The sequence below is a fragment of the Sphaerodactylus townsendi genome, linkage group LG03, assembly GCF_021028975.2.
Source record: "Sphaerodactylus townsendi isolate TG3544 linkage group LG03, MPM_Stown_v2.3, whole genome shotgun sequence".
Classification (NCBI taxonomy): domain Eukaryota; kingdom Metazoa; phylum Chordata; class Lepidosauria; order Squamata; family Sphaerodactylidae; genus Sphaerodactylus; species Sphaerodactylus townsendi.
The window spans coordinates 143,870,523-143,893,332 of NC_059427.1; the positions used below are offsets into that span (position 1 = coordinate 143,870,523).

General features: G+C 50.1%; 1 protein-coding gene across 2 annotated transcripts in view; it reads right to left on the bottom strand.

Moving 5' to 3' along the window:
- Positions 1 to 2,020: 2,020 nt before the first annotated feature.
- LOC125429066 (KH-type splicing regulatory protein) overlaps positions 2,021 to 22,810 on the bottom strand; it is a 37,767-nt gene continuing 16,977 nt past the window's right edge. For both annotated transcript variants that reach the window (XM_048489832.1, XM_048489831.1), the window contains exons 7-20: positions 21,341 to 21,398; positions 18,773 to 18,944; positions 18,373 to 18,471; positions 15,086 to 15,184; positions 14,336 to 14,438; positions 13,691 to 13,791; positions 11,820 to 11,961; positions 11,127 to 11,287; positions 10,903 to 11,018; positions 9,642 to 9,730; positions 9,356 to 9,550; positions 5,269 to 5,346; positions 4,997 to 5,157; positions 2,021 to 2,775 (exon numbers count right to left, since the gene is read on the bottom strand). In XM_048489832.1, the coding sequence (XP_048345789.1) occupies positions 2,767 to 2,775; positions 4,997 to 5,157; positions 5,269 to 5,346; positions 9,356 to 9,550; positions 9,642 to 9,730; positions 10,903 to 11,018; positions 11,127 to 11,287; positions 11,820 to 11,961; positions 13,691 to 13,791; positions 14,336 to 14,438; positions 15,086 to 15,184; positions 18,373 to 18,471; positions 18,773 to 18,944; positions 21,341 to 21,398 (1,583 nt within the window). In that variant the 3' untranslated portion in view covers positions 2,021 to 2,766. The remainder of the gene's footprint in view (positions 2,776 to 4,996; positions 5,158 to 5,268; positions 5,347 to 9,355; positions 9,551 to 9,641; positions 9,731 to 10,902; positions 11,019 to 11,126; positions 11,288 to 11,819; positions 11,962 to 13,690; positions 13,792 to 14,335; positions 14,439 to 15,085; positions 15,185 to 18,372; positions 18,472 to 18,772; positions 18,945 to 21,340; positions 21,399 to 22,810) is intronic.

Here is a 22,810-nt window from a genome sequence, read left to right on the forward strand (position 1 = left end):
CTGCGTTATCCTGAATCGACTATTGGTCCTTCAAGGCCAACATTATCCACTCAGACAGAGGTGTTTCATACCACCTACTGCCTGGCCCTTTTAACTGAAGTTCTGTTGTTTGTATTTGGCATCAAGCCACAGCCTGCATAACAGGGCAGCCCCACAGGGTTTTCAAAGCAAGAGGTTCGGATGTGGTTTGCCACTGCCTGCCCCTGTTGTTCTGGGGAGCCAGAGGTGCCCCTGCTTAGTTTGTGAGCTCAGGCTTGCCTGGGGCCACGCTGGCAGGGAGTACACTCAGAACATGCCAAGCAATTGCTCAGCCACTGAGCCGCGGCCCACCGAACACACAGGAAGTTGCTCCATATCAAATCTGACCTTTGGTCCATCAAGGTCAAGATGGTCTACTCCAGTGATGGCGAACCTTTTCGAGGCCGAGTGCCCAAACTGCAACCCCAAACCCACTTATTTATCGCAAAGTGCCAACGCGGCAATTTAACCTGAATACTGAGGCTTTACTTTAGAAAAAAACTGTTGGCTCCGGGGCACGCATTACCCGGGAATGCAGGTAGTTGGTCAGTTATGGCTCGGTTTTGAAGCAGAACCGCATCGCTTTGAACAGGTGAATCAATGCAATCCTGGTTTATTCATTGCAGCAAGTTCCACGAAGCAACCGAGCTTACTCCCAGGTAAAGGAGTAAGCACAGGCACCAGCCCTCCCAGCAGAGTCCTACCTGCTCGCCGCGGGTTCTGAGTGCCACCTCTGGCACCCTTGCCATTGGTTCGCCACCACTGTTCTACTCAGTCTTAGACAGAGGTCTTTCACTTAATCCCCTATCTGAATCTCTTAACTGCAGACGCCAGGGATCGAAGTCGCAACCTGCTGTATGCAAAGTAGATTCTCTGTCACTGAGTCAGGGCCCCTTCCCCAAGGGCGACGCTGGACAGTCTTACAGCATCCTGGCTGTAAGAGGCACTCCGCAAGGATACTAGCTAAGGGAAGGCAGATTCGGCTTATTCCCTCTCAGCCTGCATGGTGGTCTGCCCCTTCGCCCCAGGCACTCATTCGCTTTCCCCCTCTAAAATACGAAGCAGACAAAAAGATCAGACAGCCCTGGCTTCCTCCTGCCACGAGAAGGGTTAGAAACATCAGGCTGGGCTTTGAGTCGGGCCTGGAAGCTCAGACAGAAGTCATTCAGCGGGTTTTTTTTTTAAACCCTTGTTCATAGATGTTTAACTAAATTAAGCAGGGACGTTGGAGACGACAAGAACGTCATCAAGCAAAACAATATGTCGGGAAGTACCTTTTCTCATATAAATCTTCCCATCCATTAAAATCAACTCAGTCTCATAATCCACCTTTCACTTTAGTGAGAACTGAATGTGTGCGAAGAATATTTCAGTTGTGGCTCTTCAGAAATTCTTGCAAGGAGGGCCTGACAGGGGCGTAGCTAGGGGGTCAGGGGGAGCTGGAACCCCGGGCACCATTCCTGATGGTCACAAGAGGGGGCACGCCGCCCCTGCAACTGCACCCCTGCCCCGAACTCCCCGGGGAATTTGGGGAAGGGGTGCAGTTGAACACGACCAGTAGGGCTGGCTCCACCCCAAACTCCACAGTGGAGCTGGGCCAGGTGGAGCTTGGGGGAGGAGCCAAAAGCATAAAGCTGGAGCCAGCACATGGCTTTCCCCATGTGGAGTTTGGGAGGGGGTATTTGATGAAGCCACCACCTGAAAGGGTACCAGCAATGAACTGGCCATTTCTCCCTATGTTCTGCTCATGGACTCTTGTATGAACAGTGCTCCCCCACATAGATCAAACCGGAAGCCACTGAAGGCTGCTCTCCCGATCTGACAAGAGACGTCAACTGCGCTGAATTTACAGCAGTTCTTGATTCCGGACCAAAGTTTAGCTGATTGCCAGACTGCAGAAATGCGCAAGTTTTTTTTTTTTACTCCCAGTGTCCTTGGGTGAAGCTGAAGCAGCTCCCAAAGGGCCTCACCTCTGCAAACACACACGGCCGCATCAAGAGTCTTTAAAACAAAAAAGCATTTTATTCAACAAAAATGCACAATGCCTGCTCAAACTATAAAAACACAGGAAGCTCTTTAATTCATGACCATTATTCAGGCTTTTACAACAGCTATATTGTGAACAAACATCAGCTTCAAAAAACCCTATGGACAGAGAGAGAGAAAGACAGACACCACCCGGCAGACACAGGGGGGATGTTTTTTTTGTTATCGTTTATTTGTGAAGTTAAAAACGAGCGGTAAAAAGTAAAAACTGAGCATACAATTGTTTTGTTTCAATCTCCTCTTGAACAGACAAAAAACACGACAGATCAGTCCCAGCAGTGGAGAAATGGAAGGGCAGGGGAGGGTCGTCTGAAACACCAACACCTTTGTCCGAGGAATGTTCCAACTCTAACTAAAAAGCAGAGTGACTTTTCCTTGTAAAGTTTTTTTTTAAATGGAACAGAAAGAAAAGGAGGAAGTGTTACCCTGAAAACTGAGGTGTGTGTCAGGCAGGGTGGGGGTCTGGCGGCAGCAGTTTTTAGTCGGCTATCTTCTACAGCTGCTGGCTCAACGTTAGGGGGGGTTGGAGACTTAGATTTTACTTTAAGAGACTTGAAGGCGGCGTTGGCCAAGATTCCCCGAAGAAGCCCAGCAAACCAGAGCAACAGGCCGGCTCCCTTCCCACCCCGTCGCTTCCTGCAGCGGCCACCTCTTGTCCCAAAAACAAAAAGATTTTCAGAGATGGGGAGGTTCACATTCAACTCACTGAGCCTGTGGGAAGGAAGAAGAAAAGAAGCTGCACTGCCAAACTGTACACAAGGATGGGCCACCGGCGACCCGGGTCATTCCTTCTATAGCAGAGGTCGGCAACCTGCGGCTCTCCAGATGTTCATGAACTACAATTCCCATCAGCCCCTGCCAGCATGGCCGGGGCTGATGGGAATTGTAGTTCATGAACATCTGGAAAGCCGCAGGTTGCAGGCCCCTGTTCTGCAGCATCCCCCACCACCGAGTGAGTACAGGTGCAAAAGCAGGCCCATGAGGAAAGTTGATTTCTTTGAAATGTGGGATTTGGAGGAGAGTTTTTACAGATATTGTGGATCGCTAAAAAACAAAGAAGCAGACTGTAGGGCATATCGAGCCCGAACTCTTCCCTACAAGTAAAAATGACCCAACCGAGAAGATGGGACTTATTGGAAAAGACAACAATGCTCAGAAACGTGGAAGGCAGCAGGAAATGACAAAGACCCAACATGGGCTGGACTGACTCCCCCAAGGAGGCCCCTCGGCTCTCAGCTGGCAGGACCTGAGAAAGGCTGCTAACGACAGAACGTTTGGGAGGCCATTCATTCATAGGGTCACTTGACGCCACTGAAGGATCATAAGAACACAAAACTGCAACTATTAAGGGCAGGGCAAATGTTTTAAAATGGTTCTGTATTCACTCACTCGTTGCTTATAGAACTTCACTGAATACCGTCACACCTCTGCTGCTCACCATCAGCAGAAACTTTGCCAGAGACCGGGGCGAGAGTGGCTGGGCAATCCACAAACACACACAAACACACACCCCTGGCACAAGCTCTGCAGCCAGGTTAGGACACAGAGTTCAGCATCCTCCTGGTCTGGTTTTTAAGAGAACACACACAAGTCCCTAGTTTTCACAGTGGCCTTGAAAATGAGATTTAAAAAACCCTCCTGAGATTTCTTGCCTTGCAGCAGCAGCAGCAGCAGGTGAAAAAAAGTCTCCTTCCCACTGTCTGGCAGACACAGAATTGCTTGTATTAAACCAAGACAGGCAAATCTGCTTAACCTGCATAGGTCACGGAGGCTGCAGACTGGCCAAGTGTTTTTTTAAAGCAAAGCACACAATTTAGGCTCATCTTGTCTCTGAACGCAATAGAGCTACTTCCACTCCCCTGCTCCGCAGAGAGAAGCTGTGGGTATGGCCAGAGAAGCCCAAATAAATAAATAAATAAATAAATAAATAAATAAATAAATAAATAAATAAATAAATAAATAAATAAATAAATAAAACCAGTATATGCATTCTAAAAGGCAGGCTGTTAAGTGCTGCTTCTGCCTGAAATGCTGAAGAGTCCCCATTAGAGCAAGGCGGCAGAACCCACTCCCTGACCGTCTGTAGCTGGCACGGCTTCCTGTGGCAACCATGTCTACCAACCTGTCTCGGAAATCCAGAGGTACCTGCAGGCTCAAAAAGGTTACGGATCCCCAGGCTACACTATGAAACAGGGAGATCATTTGTTATGAGGGCTGAATATGGCATAAATTTGACTTGGTCAAGTCAGACTGGGTGGTGGGGGTGGGGTGGTTGTGGCAGCTGTTAAGCCCCCCAGCAAGCTCCCCAGTCCAGATCAGAAAGGGGGTTGGGGTGGGGTGGGTAACTGCCTCAGCTAGCAACCTTGCAGCCGCCTTGCCAGCCTAGATTACAACCCCCCTGCTTGCTCCTGCTTGTTCACCAGGCCAGATTAGTAGTAACAGGTAGGGTTGCCTCAGCTGGCTCACAGGCCTGAGAAGTCCTTTCAAGGGGCTGGTTCTGGCTCCCCTGGCCGTATGTTTGACAACCCTGCTGCAAAGGAAAAAGGACTGGCACAAAACTGCTCGCGGGGGGGGGGGGGGGGACAGAGAGGAGGAATTAAAATCCCAGTCACCCAAACTAGAACGAAAAATGGATTGCAAGTACCCCCCCCCCCCCCAACCAGGGAGTTTGCCTTTAAACTTGGCACTAGGCTTTTCCTGAGGACGGTCCCCCAAGAGGAGGGCAGGGTCAGGTGTGCTTGTGCAACTCACCTGCTGTGTGGGTGGCGGCCGGAGGAATTAAAATCCCAGTCACCCAAACTAGAAAGAAAAAGGGATTGCATGTATCCCCCCACCCCCAAACAGGGAGCTTGCCTTTAAGCCTGGCACCAGACATTTCCTGAGGACGGCCCCCCAAGAGAAGGGCCAGCTCGGGTGTGCTTGTGCAACTCACCTGCTGTCCCTGCTGTGTGGGCGGCGGCACTGGGCCCCCGGCCCCGGGCGTCTGTCCATAGTAGGCAGCTTGCTGTCTGTAGTATTCTGCCCAAGCCGCACTATAGTCTGGCTGAGGACCTGGGGGTGCCGCTGGCCCCGCTGCCCCCGTAGCTACCTGAGCTGCTTCCCAAAGGCAGAGAGAGGAGAAAGAGAGCCCGGGTCAGGCAAAGCCCACAGGCCCCCTTGCCCCAGCCTGGCGGCAGCCCTGCAACAAAAGACCTCCGAACTCACCCTGCTTCTTATAATACTCTTCCCAAGCTTTCGTGTAGTCCTGCTGTGGTGGAGCTCCGGGCTGCTGAGGCTGCTGGCCTGCAGAATCAAAGGGGAACAGGGCTTGAGTCGTGCAGAGTTCTCGGCTACTCTCTCCCCTACCAGACTCTGATGCTGACAGGAATGCAGTGGCGAAACTATAATGGGGACATCCGGGGACATTTGATCCAAGCGCACCCCAGTTAAGTCATGTGGGGGGGGGGGCAAAATTGCCGTCCCCACCCCTCCCCCTTCGACTCGCCCCCGCCCCAACAGACTGCTCCCAACAGAGCTGGTTGATGGAGCAGTCTGTTGGGGACTGCCCCGCCTCCAGCAGAGCCAGCTGAAAGAGCCGTCTGTTGGGGAGGGGCCAGGCCAAGGAGGGAAGGAGGCCCAGCCCTGCCAAGCTGCCTGAGACCACCTCAGCACCAAAGGCAAGTGGGGCGTGGGGGAGGGGGCATGACCTGGGCCAGCTGAAGAAGAAGCCTTCCCTCCCTCCCCCCCCATCCCAAAAGCCCAGCCGGGCCTGCTCTGGACAGTGCCAGCTCTCCAGCCCCCCCACCCCCAGCCAGCCTGCTCTGCCCATGGATTATATGGGCAGACCCAGCTCTCCTCCCCCCCACCCCCCAATCCCCTTTGAAATGACCTGGTGCAAAAAATTATTGCTTGGTCATGGTGGGGGAGGGTGGCTGTCTTCGGGGGGGGGGGGCACTCAAATTCTGCCCCGAGCTCCATTTTTCCTAGCTACGCCTTTGCAGGAATGTTAGAATATTTGGCATCCCTTGTACGAGTTACTGCAGGAGCAAAATGGTGGCGCCATTTGGTTGATGTATGTTGATGCAGGGCACAGCTGGCCAGTTAATTGGCTGATTTGCTGCATATTATGGTGCAGCTTTCTATGCTCCTCTCCTCTTCCCACTCTTCTTCTTGCCTTGCAGCAGCAGCAGCAGGTTAAAAAAAGTCTCCTTCCCACTGTCTGGCAGACACAGAAGTGCTTCTACCTCAGGGGTCTGCAACCTGCAGCTCTCCAGATGTTCATGGACTACAAATCCCGTCAGCCCCTGCCAGCATGGCCAATTGTAGTCCATGAACATCTGGAGAGCCGCAGGTTGCAGACCCCTGCTCTACCTGTTGCTCTCCTCCTTGTGCTACATTATTGTATGCTGTGCTGCTGCTGTATTTTGTTCTTTGTTTGCTTATTTGTGTAAGTTTTTCCCCCCTTGCTGGTGCTTTTTAGCACATGATTCTTTTGTTAAAGGATAACGGCTTTTCATATAACTCTGCTGCGTTTTGTTTTCTCTAGTTTCAGCTCTTCTCTCAAGGAAGGCCTTCGTGGGCCACGGGCTGACAGCACTGGGGCTTGAGCAGACGAGACAAAACGAGTGGCCGCTGGGAGCACGCCCCAAAGAAGAGGGAGACAGCCTGGTCTCGAATGCTAGGCTCAGATCATCTCCAGAGCATGACACAACAGGGACCATGTGGGAGGGAGGCAGGGGGGCCACCCTCACCACTTCCGTGGCTCCTCATGAGCAGAGTACAACCAGTGGGGGCTCAACGTGGCAAGGGTGTTAACTGCCTGGGATGCACTGCTTGCCCGGATAGGCCACCCTCTCTCAACATGGGGAAAAAAGATTGTCAAGGGTCATTGATACTGCCTACCACATTGAAAGAGGAGGAGGAGGAGTAGTTTGGATTTATACCCCCCTTTCTCCTGTAAGGAGACTCAAGGTGGCCTACAAGCTCCTTTCCCTTCCTCTCCCCACAACAGACATCTTGTGAAGTAAGTGGGGCCGAGAGAGTTCTGAAGAGCTATGACTAGCCCAAGGTCACCCAGCAGGAATATAGGAGTTGGAAACACATCTGGTTCACCAGATAAGCCTCTGCCACTCAGGTGGAGGAGTGGGGAATCAAACCCAGTTCTCCAGATTAGAATCCACCTGCTCTTAACCACTATACCACGCTGGAGAGGCAAGCAGACCTCCTTCTCCGTAGAAGAAGTTACGTCAGAAAGTTTGAGGGGGAAAAGCATCAAGCCAGGCTGCTTGAGGGACTTTGGCTGTTGCCTTCCTGCAGCAGAGCTGAAGAGATTCAAAGCAAACGCCAGCAGGAGACAACCACAAACAGGCAAACAGGCTCTGAAAATTCCCAACCGGCAGCCATGTAAACATGTCGCGTGGTCATAAAATAGGAGGGCAGGTCACCAAACAACAGGTATTCCAGGAAGACAGTTTCAGAGGGGAGCCGGGTTGGTCTGCAGAAGACCTGGATCCAGCACCTTAGAGACCAACAAGGTTCCAAGGTATCCAAGTCCGAATGGCGATCCTGGAGTCCTTCTATCCCAGTCAGAAGGTGGGAACAGTGTTGCAAAGAAAGGACTTGACGTGCAAAGGTAAGGCACAAAATGTCATCAGTTCCACGGAAAAGGGGAATCATACTTAGGAGCAGAAAATTAGCATCTCTTGCAGGATCTTCATTGGATATACGGACTCGGGGAGTTCCATTCTGACTTAGAATCATAGAGTTGGAAGAGACCCCAAGGGCCATCAAATCCAGCCCCCTGACATGCAGGAACACATCACCAAAGCACTCCTGACATGTGATCATCCAGCTTCTGCTTAAAAACCTCCAAAGAAGGAGACTCCATCACACTCCGCGGTGGCGCGTTCCACTGTCAAACAGCACTTACTGTCAGGAAGTTTTCCTGACGTTTAGGTGGAATCTCTTTTCCTTCATTGAGCTCATGACTCCTGGTCCTAGTCTCTGGAGCAGCAGAAAACAAGCTTGCTCCCTCCCCAACATGACATCCCTTCAAATATCTAAACAGGGCTATCATGTCACCTCTTAACCTTCTCTTCACCAAACTAAACATCCCCAGCTCCCTAAGCCTCTCCTCATAGACGTAGGGCATGGATTCCACACCTTTGACCATTTTGGTTGCCCTCCTCTGGACCCGTTCCAGCTTGTCCATATCCTCCCTGAATTGCGGTGCCCAGAACTGTACACAACATGTATCTGAAAAACAGAGCTTTGCATCTCGAAAGCTCATTCCTGAAAACTCTTGTGAATCTCGAAGGTGCGACTGGACTGCAATCTAACAAGTATTCCAGGGTCAGCTTTCAGAGCAGCGCACATCACCAGTGAAGAGGGGCACAGAATTTTCTGATGCCGTATTTTCCCCCATGGGGAAAAAATCTTCATCTTAAATTTGAACTGAAATTTTGTTTTCTGGAGTTTCCCTGGTCAACTTTTACCGGAAAACCCCCACCAATGCACGTCACACATCTGATGAAGTGAACTGTGGGTTGGAAAGCACACGCTGAAATAAACTTTGTGTTTTTGGGTGCCACACCACACCATGCCTGTTTTGTTCTGCTCTGAAACTTGCCTTCAAGTTTCACTGCTTTGTCGACTGGTCCAAAACTGAGCTTGTCACGATTCTGCTCGCTCGTTACCAAAATTCTGTTGGTGAGGGAGCAAGCTTGTTTTCCGCTGCTCCAGAGACTAGGACCAGGAGTCATGGGTTCAAGGTGAGGAAAAAGAGATTCCACATAAACCTCAGGAAACACTTTCTGACTGTCAGGGCTGTTCGACAGTGGAACTCACTGCCTTGGAGTGTGGTGGAGTCTCCTCCTTTGAAGGAGGCTGGATGAACATATGTCAGGGGTGCTTTGATGGTGTGTTCCTGTATGGCAGGGGCTTGACTGGATGGCCCCTGGGGCCTCTTCCAATTCCATGATTCTATTCTATGATTCGTGCCCCAAGTCGCTAGTCGGCCCAAGAGGTTGCCTCAAAGCAGCCTTCCAATTCCCCTCTGTGACCTCAGCCTGCAGCCCAATGAAGTGTCTGCAAAGGAACCAGGCCCAGAAGGAGCCAGAGGCCCCCACTTCACGAAAGAGGCGAGAGTTTCGCAGGACTGGAAGACAAACCCCAAAAGCATTCTGAGATGGGACGTTCCTTCCTGAAAGCTTTCAGAAGCTGCAAGGGGTCAGCGTTGGGTCCCTGCAAGCCCTGTGACGATCCTCGTCAGACCGTTCAACCTGCCCAGGGAGATCTCTGGAGCACCCCTTACCCAGCTTCTTATAATACTCCTCCCAGGCTTTCGTGTAGTCGGACTGCCCAGTGGGGGGTGGCTGCGGGGGTTCTCCTTGCACGGGCGGCGCTGTGGGGGCGGGGGGTGCTCCTGGAACTGGACCCGGAGGCTGCTGGTAGTAGTGTGAGTAATAAGCTGCCCAAGCCGCGTTGGGGTCTGCTGCTGCTGCTTTACCTGGAAAGGAGGCAACACAGGAAGCTGAACATTCCAGTCCGTCACAGTGGCTTGTGAACACCAGCCTGCCAGCAGCAACGGCTGTACTTACTTGGGTCATGCGGTGCAGGCGGCTGCCACTGGGGGTAAGCATTTCCCCAGCCTTGGGGCGGGTATTGTGGAGGGGGTGGCCCACCTGGGCTGAAAAGAAGAAGAGGAGAAGGGTCACCGGTGGAATTTCTGCAGGGACTACTGGATAAACCAGCCCTTCAATCCTCAGTAGGGGAAATTTGTGGCTGGCCCCTGGGAAATCACGCTAAAGAAAATACAAAAGGGACTCATTGTTTGGACCCAACTGAATCAGGGTCAGGTCCTCTGGCTACAGGCAGCAGCGGCCAAATCAGCAAGCAAGAAGTCCATCGACAGGAGAGGAACCACTGCTCAGTTTGTGCAGATTCCCAAAACCAGGTCTATGATGACCTCTGAACTGGAAGCAAGACTGCATGTGATAGATCAGCTTGTTGAAGCAGAAGGCTTCTGACTATAGCAAAGGTTACACCTATTTCCGTAACACAAGAATGGCCAACAATCCAGTATTGTTTTTATGTGCTTCGGTACTGGATTGTCCTGGCACCCGCTCGTCAAAACTGGGTGCTTCCTGTGATGAATTTTCACGGGATTAGACAGGAAAGGTAAAAATTGCCCATTCAAAGGGAAGAAAGTGCAAAATGCCTGCAGAAAGCCACGCAAAACACCCTTCATTACACAAACAAGGGTGATTTGAATCCTTCTTCTTGGCAAATGCTTTGGAAAGAGCGGGAGAGGCCCAGACTTCAGAGTTTCTTTGAAAACATCCCTCGCCATTTTGAAGCTGGCGAGTATCCCCTCGTCCCGAGTAGCTGATTTACTTTCGCAAAGACCTTTCATTCAAAAGGGGAGGAGGCATTTTTGTGGAGGCGAAAGGTTGCCCGGAATGAGGTCTCGTCCTGGTTCAGTGCCGGCCTGCACTCTCTGGTCCCCTCTCACAGGGACACATAAGCGGCCCTCCATTGAACCAGTCCCTCAAGGACAGCTCTACCTACTCAGACTGGCAGTGGCTCTCTAGGGTCTCAAGTGGAGGTCTTTCACATCACCTTTGGTCCTTTTGGACTGCAGCTGCTGGAGACTGAGCCCGGGCTCTTCTTGTGTGCCAGACAAATGCTCCGCCACTAAGCCTTGGGTCCCCCCCCCCCCAATTTAGCAGCGCAAAAGATCCTCTCCATTTTTGAGTGTCGTGGAGAATGAAAGCTAGAAAATGCTCCCAACATCTCCAAGCAAAATGCAAAAAGCAACTGACGAGGGGAGGGGGGCACTCGAGCAGCACAAGTACTTACTGGGGAGGTGCTGTGGGTGGCCCTTGGTTGAAAGGCCCAGGGTTGAAGGGGCCCATTGGCGCTGGCCCAGGAGGTCCCCCAGGTCCGGGCCCAGGCCCTACTGGGCAAAGAGGACCCTAAGGAAGCAAAAGATAAAATGTTAAAGTGAGACCTGCCAGGCCCCTGATAACCCCGCCCTCCCCCGCACCTGGGGGGGCCTGCTGCACCCCACTTTGAGTGCCTACCTCGATTTTCTCCTCGATAAGTTGCTTGGCGTGGTCAATTTGCTGAGGTGAGCCCCGGATGATGAACAGTTTGAAGTTGGGATCCCCGTTGGGTGGCAGCTGTCTAGAAATTTCTACAAAGGCGCCCGTCTGCTGGTTGATGGCCTTGACGTTTTCCCCTCCTGGAAGAGGCAGTATCAATTAGGGGGCTGGTATCTCACCCTATATAATTGACTAACACTGTCATGATGATGAATCCTCAACCAATGGGTGCACAGGACTGTCCTGAGCACCCGCTAGTTCAGGGTTTGTCCCTGCACCAAAACAGAGTGAAAGGCCGGTCAGCCTCCTCACCTGCCAGTGCCCTCCCCCTTCCTCAACTACCCTCCATCCTCCCCAAACAGGAACCCCAGAAGCCACTCTCCCCCTTCCTCAAGCACCCTCCCTCCCTCCGGCCTGGCAAAGTGGCGGTGGGAACCTGACCAAAGCAGTGCCAGCCGAAGTTGGAGGGTGGGGGCAGCCCAAGGTGCCAGGTCAAGGAAAGCGGCACTCCCTAGCAACAGCCCTCCTCTTTCCCTCGTGCACCCTTCCCCCACCCAGAGTCTATTTTACTGCCTCTTAAAATAGGCTTTTGCTGCTGGTTTCAGATGTTTGCCCTGACAGGGGCTGTCCTCAGGACAGCTGAAGACAAGCTGAATCGCACACGACACTCACCCCTGCCAATAACCAGTCCACACTTGTGAGTGGGGATTGAGAAGGTCATCTCTCCTCCAGGAGCACCCCAATTACCCTGGCCTCGGCCACGACCACGGCCACCGGGAGGCATCCCTGAGCCCGGGGGACCTGGTGGCCCGCTCTGCAAAATAGTGACACAATTCCATTGGAACAGGGAAAGGAAACTAGAACCAACGGCAATTACACATGGCCTTTCAGAACAAGAACCACAAACGTGTTAACAGTTCCCAGAATGCTGTGCACACACAGGAGAGCAGAGCCCCTTTGAAGGGCGTTCTGCAGAACCCTCAGTAACAAAAGGAAAACCCTCCCCCCAAAACCTGCTGTGAGTTAAAAGATGCTCTTTTATTTCATCTGCTCTCAAAACAGGGTTTTTTAAAAAAAATTGTGAAACTTGGCACTAGTTTAAATGTTTTTGAATTTTTTAAGGGACCACTTATAATCATCGGATGTTGCATTGAGATGGTGTCCACCTTGAGAAGTTTTGAAGAGGAAAGTCGGCATATAAATAAACTAAACAGCCAAGATCTGCAGACCCGGCTAGAGCCGAGAGTACACGCTACAGCCAAACTCCAAATCCTCTGCGAGTTCGGCTCTACAGAAAAGATAACCAAGTCAGTGGCAAGGAAGAAAAGCCTGCTCAAAGGCTTGGGCCAAATCTTAGCTCAGGGGTGGTAAAACCCCCATGCTGAAGTCTTTATGGCGGTGATGCTCACTCAGTGGATCAGTCACCCACGGGTCTTTGGCATGCCGTCTGTGCTTCTGAGCAAGGGTTTCTCACGTGGCATCTGCCCCTTGTTCCAGGAAAGTGGGCAATGCCCTGGGCCAGTGAGGCTGGTGGGTTGGCAGGCGGCTTTCCCCTGAAACAGCCACGACTAGAGGAATGGCCTAGAAATGAGCCTTTCTGAGTATAGACATCATGCCCAGGATAGACGGCAACATGGCTCTTCCAGTAGATGGTAGGTGTGGATGTGGGCCTCCATAAACCACAGAGCGAGTTCTCCGGTCTTGCTGAATCAATTATGCTTTAATATCTTAAATAATGGTAACACCTAACTGCAAACATATTAAAAACTAGGATGTTGTGGGTTTTCCTGGTTGTATGGCCGTGTTCCAGTAGCATTTCCTCCTGACGTTTCACCTGTATCTGTGGCTGGCATCTTCAGAGGACGATGGTTGGCCATGGTGGCAGGGGCTGATGGGAATTGTAGTCCATGAACATCTGGAGAGCTGCAGATTGCTTGTGTTTTTACAACTAAGATGAAAGTGCCCAGAATAACTTAAATGGGCAGTCACCTTTGGTTTGTGGGATTAGAAATTTCACTAGTCAAATGTGAGAGGTGGGCTTGGCTTTAATTTTGTGATGGGGGGTTAGGGTTAGGGTTAGGGTTAGGGTTTGGGTTAGGGTTGGGGGGGTGGAGATTAGTCTAGTCCAGGGGTCTGCAACCTGCAGATTCTGGCCATGAAAGCCTATGACAATGCATATTAAAAACCGTTTGTTTAAATTTATTCAACAAGCACATAAAATGTTTCAAATGGCGATGTGTTCTCTACAAGTGATCTCCCCCCCTAAATAATTTATATCCCCCCTTCCACTCCTGTAAGGAGACTCAAAGGAGTTTACAAACTCCAAACACACAGTGAGGTGGGTGGGGCTGAGAGAGCTCCGAAGAACTGTGACTAACCTAAGGTCACCCAGCTGGCATGTGTTGGGAGTGCCCAAGCTAATCTGGTTCATCAGATAAGCCTCCACAGCTCAAGTGGCAGAGCGGGGAACCAAACCCGGTTCTCCAGATTAGAGTGCACCTGCTCTTAACCACTACACCACGCTATCCCATAATGCTTCATACCCGGAGACTCTGGAGTAGGTCATTGATAATCCTGGCGGCATGTTCACATCTATCCGGGGGACCCATAATGTGGGCAATCTTCTCAGGGCCTGACCCGTCATCTGCAACAGGAACCAAAAGGAGAAATTCATAAGGGCTCTGCCTTCGTTTATAATTTCAGAGTCGCATAGCTTAGTGGTGTGTGGAACCAGCACGTAAGTGTTAGCCGGTTCCACAGCTTTAAAACACAAAACAGCAAGAGCAGCAACTCAAACGGCCTCTGGATTGAGAACAAAGAGCCCAGGTCAAGACACAGGTGTGAATCCAGCAAACAGTCCACCTGGGACTGAACATGAAAGACAGAAGGGGCAACAAACCTATAATATTTCCCTTAGTCGGAGACCACGCTAGGAAAATATCTCACTCCCAGATGTTCAGAAAAGGGGGCCATAAACCATAATCCCACACTTGCAGGCACGCAAGCAAGATCAGGCATTGAAGACAGGGACAGTTGCCAGGCCAAGAAAACTGGAGGTGAGTAGCATAATACTCGCTTCAGCCCACCACTCGTGGGAGAGGCAAGGAACCTTACAGTCACTCAGCAGGTCTGGTGTTTTGCCAAGCAATTGGGATACAGACCAGGCAGGGGAGATTGGGATTCCTGACCTTGCTTGAACTGTATCCGAACTCCAGCGTCATTTTGTATTTTCTTAATCATTTCTCCACTACGCCCAATAACCACACCGACGGAATGCCTGGGCACAGGGACCTAAGGAAGTTCAAAAAGACCAATGAAGGATATTGACAAGCTGGAATGGGGTCTACAGGACGGCAACCAAAATGGTCAAAGACCTGGAATCCATGCTCTAATAGGAGAGACTTAGGGAGCTGGGGATATTTAGTCTGGAGAAGTGAAGGTTAAGAGGTGACATGATAACCATGTTTAGATATTTGAAGGGATGTCATGTTGGTGAGGGAGCAAGCTTGTTTTCTGTTGCTCCAGAGACTAGGACCAGGAGTAATGGGTTCGAGATGATGGAAAAGAGATTCCACCTAAACATCAGGAAAACCGTCCTGACAGTCAGGGCTGTTCGACAGTGGAATGCACTGCCTCGGAGTGTGGTGGAGTCTCCTTCTTTGGAGGTTTTTAAAGAGAGGCTGGATGGCCATCTGTCAGGAGTGCTCTGATTGTGTGTTCCTGCAGGGCAGGGGGCTGGACTTGATGGCCCTTGGGGTCTCCTCCAACTCTATGATTCTATGAGCTGGAGAACAAGAGGGCAAGCCCAGTCTGCTAGAGAAGAAAGGCCTGGGGGCTGCTTCTGCCGCCTCCTGCTTTTGGACCAATCGCTTGTGAGATGGGGGGGGGGGAGCACCCAATTTATTCCTTGTTTAGCAATCTCAAGCCAAAGTTCTTACATCTATTCCTCCGCCAATTCTTGAACCGTACTCGTTTCGGTCACCAAAGCCTCCCTGGTCCCGTTCTCGTAAGATATCCATTACCATTTCACAGGCTTGCTGCAAAGGAATATGAAGGTTACTTTCAGAAATCCTTCAGCCTTGCCCAGAGATAATAAAACATCTAGAAATTACGAAGTCAAGGGGTGGGGATTAATAAAGATGTCTGGAGGAAAACTGAAATATATGCAGTACTTACTTTCTTATCAATCCCATGCAGTAGCAATATAAAATGCATCATTTGTAACTCTGCATACAAAATTGTACCACTTGTACAATTGTACCAGAGTTTTCAACAAGAAAAATGCAAAAATAGTTGACAGCAGAAAGGGAAAACTGTAAACTGATGCCGAACCCTCAGCACCTATATTGTAATTCATATTACAATGTATTGATTATGCACAAAATTAATCATATTTAAACAATAAATGTACCCTTGAAAATACATCGTGTATGCCTATGGTACATACAAGAATGATCGCTAATGTTATGGGACAGAATTTTTTTTTTTTTACATCAGACATTCTGCACGGTAAATGAAATCTTGTCTTAAAAGGCATTTTACTCATCACAGAACAGAAAATATTTCACTGGAGGATCCCCCCCCCCCTTTTGTGATTCTCAAAATTTCCAAGTTTCACACTGGGAAAATTTTACAAATTGTTTAGAAAAAAAGGTCCTCTGGGGAAAACAAGGAGAGTTCTCATGATCAAATTTTTGGGACCTTAACATTTCCAGCTCTTCCACATCTGGAAGGCCAGTCCCACAATAGTAGTAGTAGAAGAAGAGATTTATATCCTCCCTTTCTCTCCTGTAAGGAGACTCAAGAGGGCTTACTAGCCCCTTTCCCTTCCTCTCCGCACAACAGACACATCTTGTGAGGCAGGTGGGGCTGAGAAAGTTCTGAGAGAACTGAGACCAGCCCAAGATCACCCAGCAAGAATGTAGGAGTGCGGAAAGACATCTGGTTCACCAGATAAGCCTTTGCCACTCAGGTGGAGGAGTGGGGAATCAAACCTGGTTCTCCAGATTAGAATCCATCTCCTCTTAACCACTACAGTACGCTACAATACAAAAGGAGCAGCACTCACACTTAACCTGTGCTTTGGATCTACAGCAGGGCACTGAAAAAGAGAGGCCTAGCATTTTGGAAACAATATGAGATACTTAGATGAGGTGCATGACTAAGCTAGGGGTGGCCAAACTGTGGCATGTGAGTCATATCTGGCTTTTTGCCACATAACGAAGAGGCTGGTTGGTGGAATGGTTCTCCACCCCTCCCAGCACATCTCCCACTGTGTGCATTTTTGCCCCTGGCTGCATTTTGCAGTGGAGCAGCGTGGCCGAAGGGGGCAACAAGAACCTGGTGCAGCGGTCAGACATGGAAGCGCCCCAGGCCCCAAAGCCCCTGCCATTTGACAAGGCATTAGTCGGATTTCAGGCAACTCACATCTAAGATGGAGACTCGCAATATTTCTACTAATAGTAATAGCCAGCAACTATCTTTAACGTACATATTTTTCTCTCTGCTTTGACCAGATATGTAGGGACTTAGACAAAGAAGTATTATTAGCAATTCCTGTTTACCCCTTTTGTTTTTATTTTTGGCAGTCTCGTTTAATGTTGATAAAAATTACATACATGAATCATTATTATTACCGTCTCAGGACAACCTCGCCATTGCTGTTGTGGCCCCTCTCCCCACAACCCTGCCTCAGCAAGAGACCCAGGACAAGGTCACGGGAGAACACCGGGCCAGGAGACATGGCTGCAGGAGGGTGGGGGAGGGGGTGATCTGGAAAGCCTGGCTGGGCAATAACCATCCGCTCCCCCAGACATCAGGAGCCAGAACGTGCTGACCATTGCCCAGGACAAGGGAAGGAGGGACAGCTGATGGCGAGAAGCCAGACAGGGCCAAGGGGCCGCATCAATAGGAGTCTAGTGTCTAGATCAAGCGAGGTAATTGTACTACTCTACTCTGCATTGGTCAGACCACAACTAGAGTATTGTGTTCAGTTCTGGGCACTGCAATTCAAGAAGGATATTGACAAGCTGGAACGGGTCCAGAGGAGGGCAACCAAAATGGTCACAGGTTTGGAATCCACGGCCTACAAAGAGAGACTTAAGGAGCTGGGGATGTTTATTTTGGAGAAGCGAAAGTTAAGGGGGGACATGACAGCCATTTAGATATTTGAAGGGATGCCATGTCGAAGAGGGAGCAAGCTTGTTTTCTGCTTCCTCAGAGACCAGGACACGGAGTAATGGATTCAAGGTGCAGGGGAAGAGATCCCACTTGTCCATTAAGAACTTTCTGACTGTTAGGGCTGTTCGACAGTTGAATTCAATGCCTCGAAGAGTGGTGGAGTCTCCTTCTGTGAGGGGTTTTTAACAGAGGCTGGATGAACATACGTTGAGAGTGCTTTGATTGTGTGTTCCTACATTGCAGGGGGTTGGACTTGATGGCCCTTGGGGTCTCTTCCAACTCTATGATTTTATGATGCTCTACAATCACGTATGTGTTTTTAAATATTTATATTATCATATGTATATAAAAATGTGTATGCATATATTCATTCATGTCTTGTGGCTGTGAAATATCTGAACATTCTGTGTGGCTCTTGCATTAACCAAGTTTGGCCACACTGGACTAGACTAATCTCCCCCCCATCACAAAATTAAAGCCAAGCCCACCTCTCACATTTGACGATTGAAATTTCTAATCCCACAAACCAAAGGTGACTGCCCATTTAAGTTATTCTGGGCACGTTCATCTTAGTTGCAAAAACACAAGCAACCAGGTGCGTGGACAGAGTAAAACCAAAAATTGGAGAGGCGAAGCCCACAGTACTGTCAAACAAAACAAAACATCTACAAACTCACAAACCAAGCCCCTCCATGTATGATATATAGTATATTTAGGAGGAGCTTGGTTTGTTTGTGAGTTTGTATTACATCGCCGCACTTTATATCACATTATAATTGCCAGCATTACTTACAAATTTGGCCACTGAAGGGTGTTTTGTTTTGTTTGATGATAATGTGAACCGAGTCACACAGCTCTTTCTTCAAGAAACAAAGTACTGCCTACAGGAAATCAATCCATCTGATCAAAAGGCAAAAGAGGAATCCAGCTATGGAGAAGGGAACTTCAACTACAAATTCACAAGAAGGACACAAGTCCCTTGTTCCTACCAACCCAGCCTTGAAGTCTGGGAAAACCAACCCGACAATCCAGCAGGGTCCTTTACCTGTACTTTGTAGGGGTCGCCAATTATCCGAAGGGGCTTATCTACATTTGTATTTTGTGAACCGTCCTGAATTAAAATCATTTTCACTCCAGCTCGCTCCTACATTTAGAGAAAAGGGAAGACATTAGGCAAGACGCAATTTCCCATCATTCCTGAAAGCCAGGAAGACAACGGAACTTAATCAAAAACAATTCACATTTCAGAAGCATCTGAAGGTCCTCAGTCTAAGCAGTCAAGACTAAGACAAGACTGTTCACTGCTGCTACAGCCCCACCCCGTGTCAGACAAATAAAAAACTGCAGATGTACTAAAGTAATAATGAAAGAAAATGAGCAGTAAACAAACAAGTGTCTGGTCGGAGGCAAGGAATTCTGTCCTCCTCCCACACCCCGATGCTTACCTGCAGCTGCTTAATGGTCTCCCCTCCCTTGCCGATCACCAGGCCTGCTTTTCCCGCTGGGATCATGATTTCTTGTACTGTACCATTCTGCCCGTTGGCGTTGTCGTGGAACTGACCAGGGGGCCCTCCACGCCCTCGAGAAACAATATCGTCAAGCATCATTTTCGCCTTCCTGCAAAGTGACAAAAATATAAAAAGCGTGGGGTGTGAGTGACAAACTCTGCTCTCTCCGTTCTCCCGACTGTGCTGTTCTTGTGGCAGAAACTGCACTGGACAGTTCCCCAAGGCGGCTTCGGGAAAGGGCATTTCCTCCAACGTCCCAGATGCAGGCTTCCACAGGGACCCCATGCAACTCTTAAATCAAGGCTGCGGCTACGTCCCACAGCTTCCCATGCCTTCCCAGCCTCTTCTGTTTGCCTCACCTCATCTTTTTGAACAAGAAAAAACAGAAAGACACAAGATAACCACCACGGGTAGCATCACCTTCCCCTATAAGGGGAAAAGAAGGAATCTGGGATTTTAAAAGTTTTTTAATGAGATCAAGGAGGCTATGAAGAAGAAGAGTTGGATTTATATCCCCCCTTTCTCTCCTGTAAGGAAACTCAAAGGGGCTTACAGTCTCCTTTTCCTTGGATGAACATACATTGGGAGTGCTTTGATTGTGTGTTCCTGCATTGTAGGGGGTTGGACTTGATGGCCCTTGGGGGTCTCTTCCAACTCTTATGATTTTATGATGCTCTGCAATCACGTATGTGTTTTTAAATATTTATATTATCATATGTATATAAAAATGTGTATGTAAAGATAAAAATGTGTGTGCAATATTCATTCATGTCTTGTGGCTGTGAAATATCTGAACATTCTGTGTGGCTCTTGCATTAACCAAGTTTGGCCACACTGGACTAGTCCAGGGGTCTGCAACCTGTGGCTCTCCAGAGGTTCATGAACTACAATTCCCACCAGCCCCTGCCAGCATTGGCCTTGCTGGCAGGGGCTGATGGGAATTGTAGTTCATGAACCTTTGGAGAGCCACAGGTTGCAGACCCCTGGACTAGCCCAAGGTCACCCAGCCAGCGTGTGTTGGAATGAACAACCTAATCTAGTTCCCCAGATAAGCCTCCACCGCTCAACTGGCAGAGCCGGGAATCAAACCCGGTTCTTCAGATTAGAGTGCACTTGCTCTTAACCACTACACCACGCAGGGTTATAAAAACGTGCATGATGAGGGAAAAAACACTGTCCTCCCTTTTGTTCTCTCCCCATAGAATTCAGAGTCATGTAACAAAGCTCAGCACAGTAGAGTCGTAACTGGCACAGGAAAGTAAAGTTCTGAGTGAGGAAAAAAACTGGAGCGGAGGTGATCAATACAGAATGAACACACAGACACACACACACATACTCAGCACACATGAGCCTGCCTTCTACTGAATGATCCCCTTGGTCCTTAAAGAAGAAGAAAAGTTTGGATTTATATCCCCCCTTGCTCTCCTGTAAGGAGACTCAAAGGGGCTTACAAACTCCTTTCCCTTCCCCCCTCCCCACAACAAACACCCTGTGAGGTGGGTGGGGCTGAGAGAGCTCCAAAGAACAGTGACTCGCCCAAGGCCCCCAGCTGGCGTGTGTGGGAGTGTACAAGCTAATTTGGTTCCCCAGATAAACCTCCACCGCTCAAGTGGTAGAGCGAGGAATCAAACCTAGTTCCTCCAGATTAGAGTGACCCTGCTCTTAACCACTACACCATGCTGTACTCAGACTGGCAGCAGCTCTCCAGGGCCTCAGGCAGAGGTCTGTTACCCTACTGTCCGGTCCCCGTTTACTTAGAGAGGCCAGAGATGGAACCTCGGACTTCCATATGCAAAGCAGAGGCTCTGCCACTGAGCCACAACCACAAGGCTCGGTCTACTTGCCAGGCAAGGGCCAAATGGGTTGAAGAAAAGTTCCTGACCCTGCCTGCATCCAGGAGGCAGCGCCTTTCCCAGCAGCAGAAACTGCCCAGAAACCATTGGAGAATAGCAGCGTGGTGTGGTGGTTAAGAGCAGGTGCACTCTAACTTGGGGAACCAGGTTTGATTCCCTGCTCTGCCACTTGAGCTGTGGAGGCTTATCTGGGGAACCAGATTAGCTTGTGAACTTCAACACATGCCAGCTGGGCGACCTTGGACTAGTCACAGTTCTCTCAGCACTCTCTCAGCCCCACCTACCTCACAGGGTATTTGTAGTGAGGGGGGAAGGGAAAGGAGTTTGTAAGCCCCTTAGTGTCTCCTATAGGAGAGAAAGGGGGGGGATATAATTCTAAACTCCTCCTCCTCCATGCCCTGCCTGAGGGCTTTCTAGAGGTATCTGCCTGGCCAATGATTAGATCCAGCCCATCTGTTTTTACACCCTAACTCAGGGGTCTGCAACCTGTGGCTCTCCAGATGGTTCATGGACTACAATTCCCATCAGCCCCTGCCAGCATGGCCAACTGGCCATGCTGGCAGGGGCTGATGGGAATTGTAGTCCATGAACCATCTGGAGAGCCACAGGTTGCAGACTCCTGCCCTAACCCAAGAAAAGAGAGGCTACTCACTGGACTGATTCCAGGGATCCTGTCAGGGACACGCTCCGCTCTGGCAATCCTCCGCTGTCTGTAGGAGAAAAAAGGATCCCATCAGGAGATGCGTCCTGGAAAGCATCTCTTTACAATGACCCGTTTGCCCACAGACTGATCTCTCAACCCAACACTGGATCATTTGCAAGAAGCAAGTACAGCTGAAGGGGAGACCTTCAAACACACACACAAGAAAAGAAGGAAGGATTCTTTCAATGGGGATGTTCAGCATAAAAGCAGCAGCAGCATAAAGGACAAACGCTGGCAGACATCTTCATACAACAGAAATCCGGTCAGGTAACAATTCAGAACAGCGAGTCGGCAGGCAGACGTGCTTTTTCACCCCATAAATTACATGCCCCCGTCAGGGAGATTGTAATCTAGGTGACTGAGATGCATTCCTAACTCAATGTAATTGCTACAAGATAAATGTAACCAGCCTGCTATATGCCGTGAAAGCCTTCGACAATAGTCTGCTATATGTTACCACTGCCATTCTAGGGCATTCTTTTCTTGATCTTTATGGCTTCACACACTGAGTTGATAACTACGCTTTCCCCTGACACTTTGGTCTCGTGAGATACGGGTTTGTTTCCGTTTGCTCGTGGGGCTGGGATGCCAGGTGGTTCTCTATCTCTTGCCAACCTTGAGATGTCTTAGCTCCAAACTAACGCTTTCTCACATTTCCTGGGAAAATGGGAGGGGGAACTAACATCGGGATAACGGGACTAGCAAAAGCCAGGTTTGCCTGAACTGGCTTTGTCAAGCTGGGTGCTTTGATGCCTATCAATAATACACTACTGATCATCAATACAAAATCTGTTTCTTGCTTCAAGGTTCGAGACCTGACAGCCACCTACAGAGTTGCATGTCCCCCGGTACCTGTTCCTCTCCATCTGGGAAGAAGAAAGGGCCTGAGGAGAGCGCCACTCCAAGGCATATCAGGGGGAAATGGTGCCCAGGAACAACACCTGCTCTGGGCACCCCCCCCCCCCACACTCGGGGGTAGGGCTCAGGGGTGGCTCGAATAGGCACTGCAGCGGCAGCAGGCCAGCAGCGCCAAGGGCCTGGGAAGGGAAGGAGGCGGCTCGGTCGGGCACCACGGCAGCAGGCTAGCTCTGTCTTTAGGTGCCTCCACTGCGCCGACCCAGCTCCTCCGAGCCGGGTCAACATGGGGGAGGAGTGCCCACCTGCCATTGCGCCCAGGGTCACTTGACCCCACCTGTCCCTGTGGGCAGTACGCCACTGGCGCCACTGCATTGCCCTCTAGGCCAGTGGTGGCTAACCTATGGCACGCATGCCAGAGGTGGCGCTCAGAGACCTCTCTGTGGGCACACACGAACAGTGTCACGTGTGGGGGGGGGGCAGAAAATCATTTCCCCCACACACATCTCGGCTGGCCTGGGCCGCTGGGCACGACATGCGTGGACCACGGTGAGCAGGGAGGAC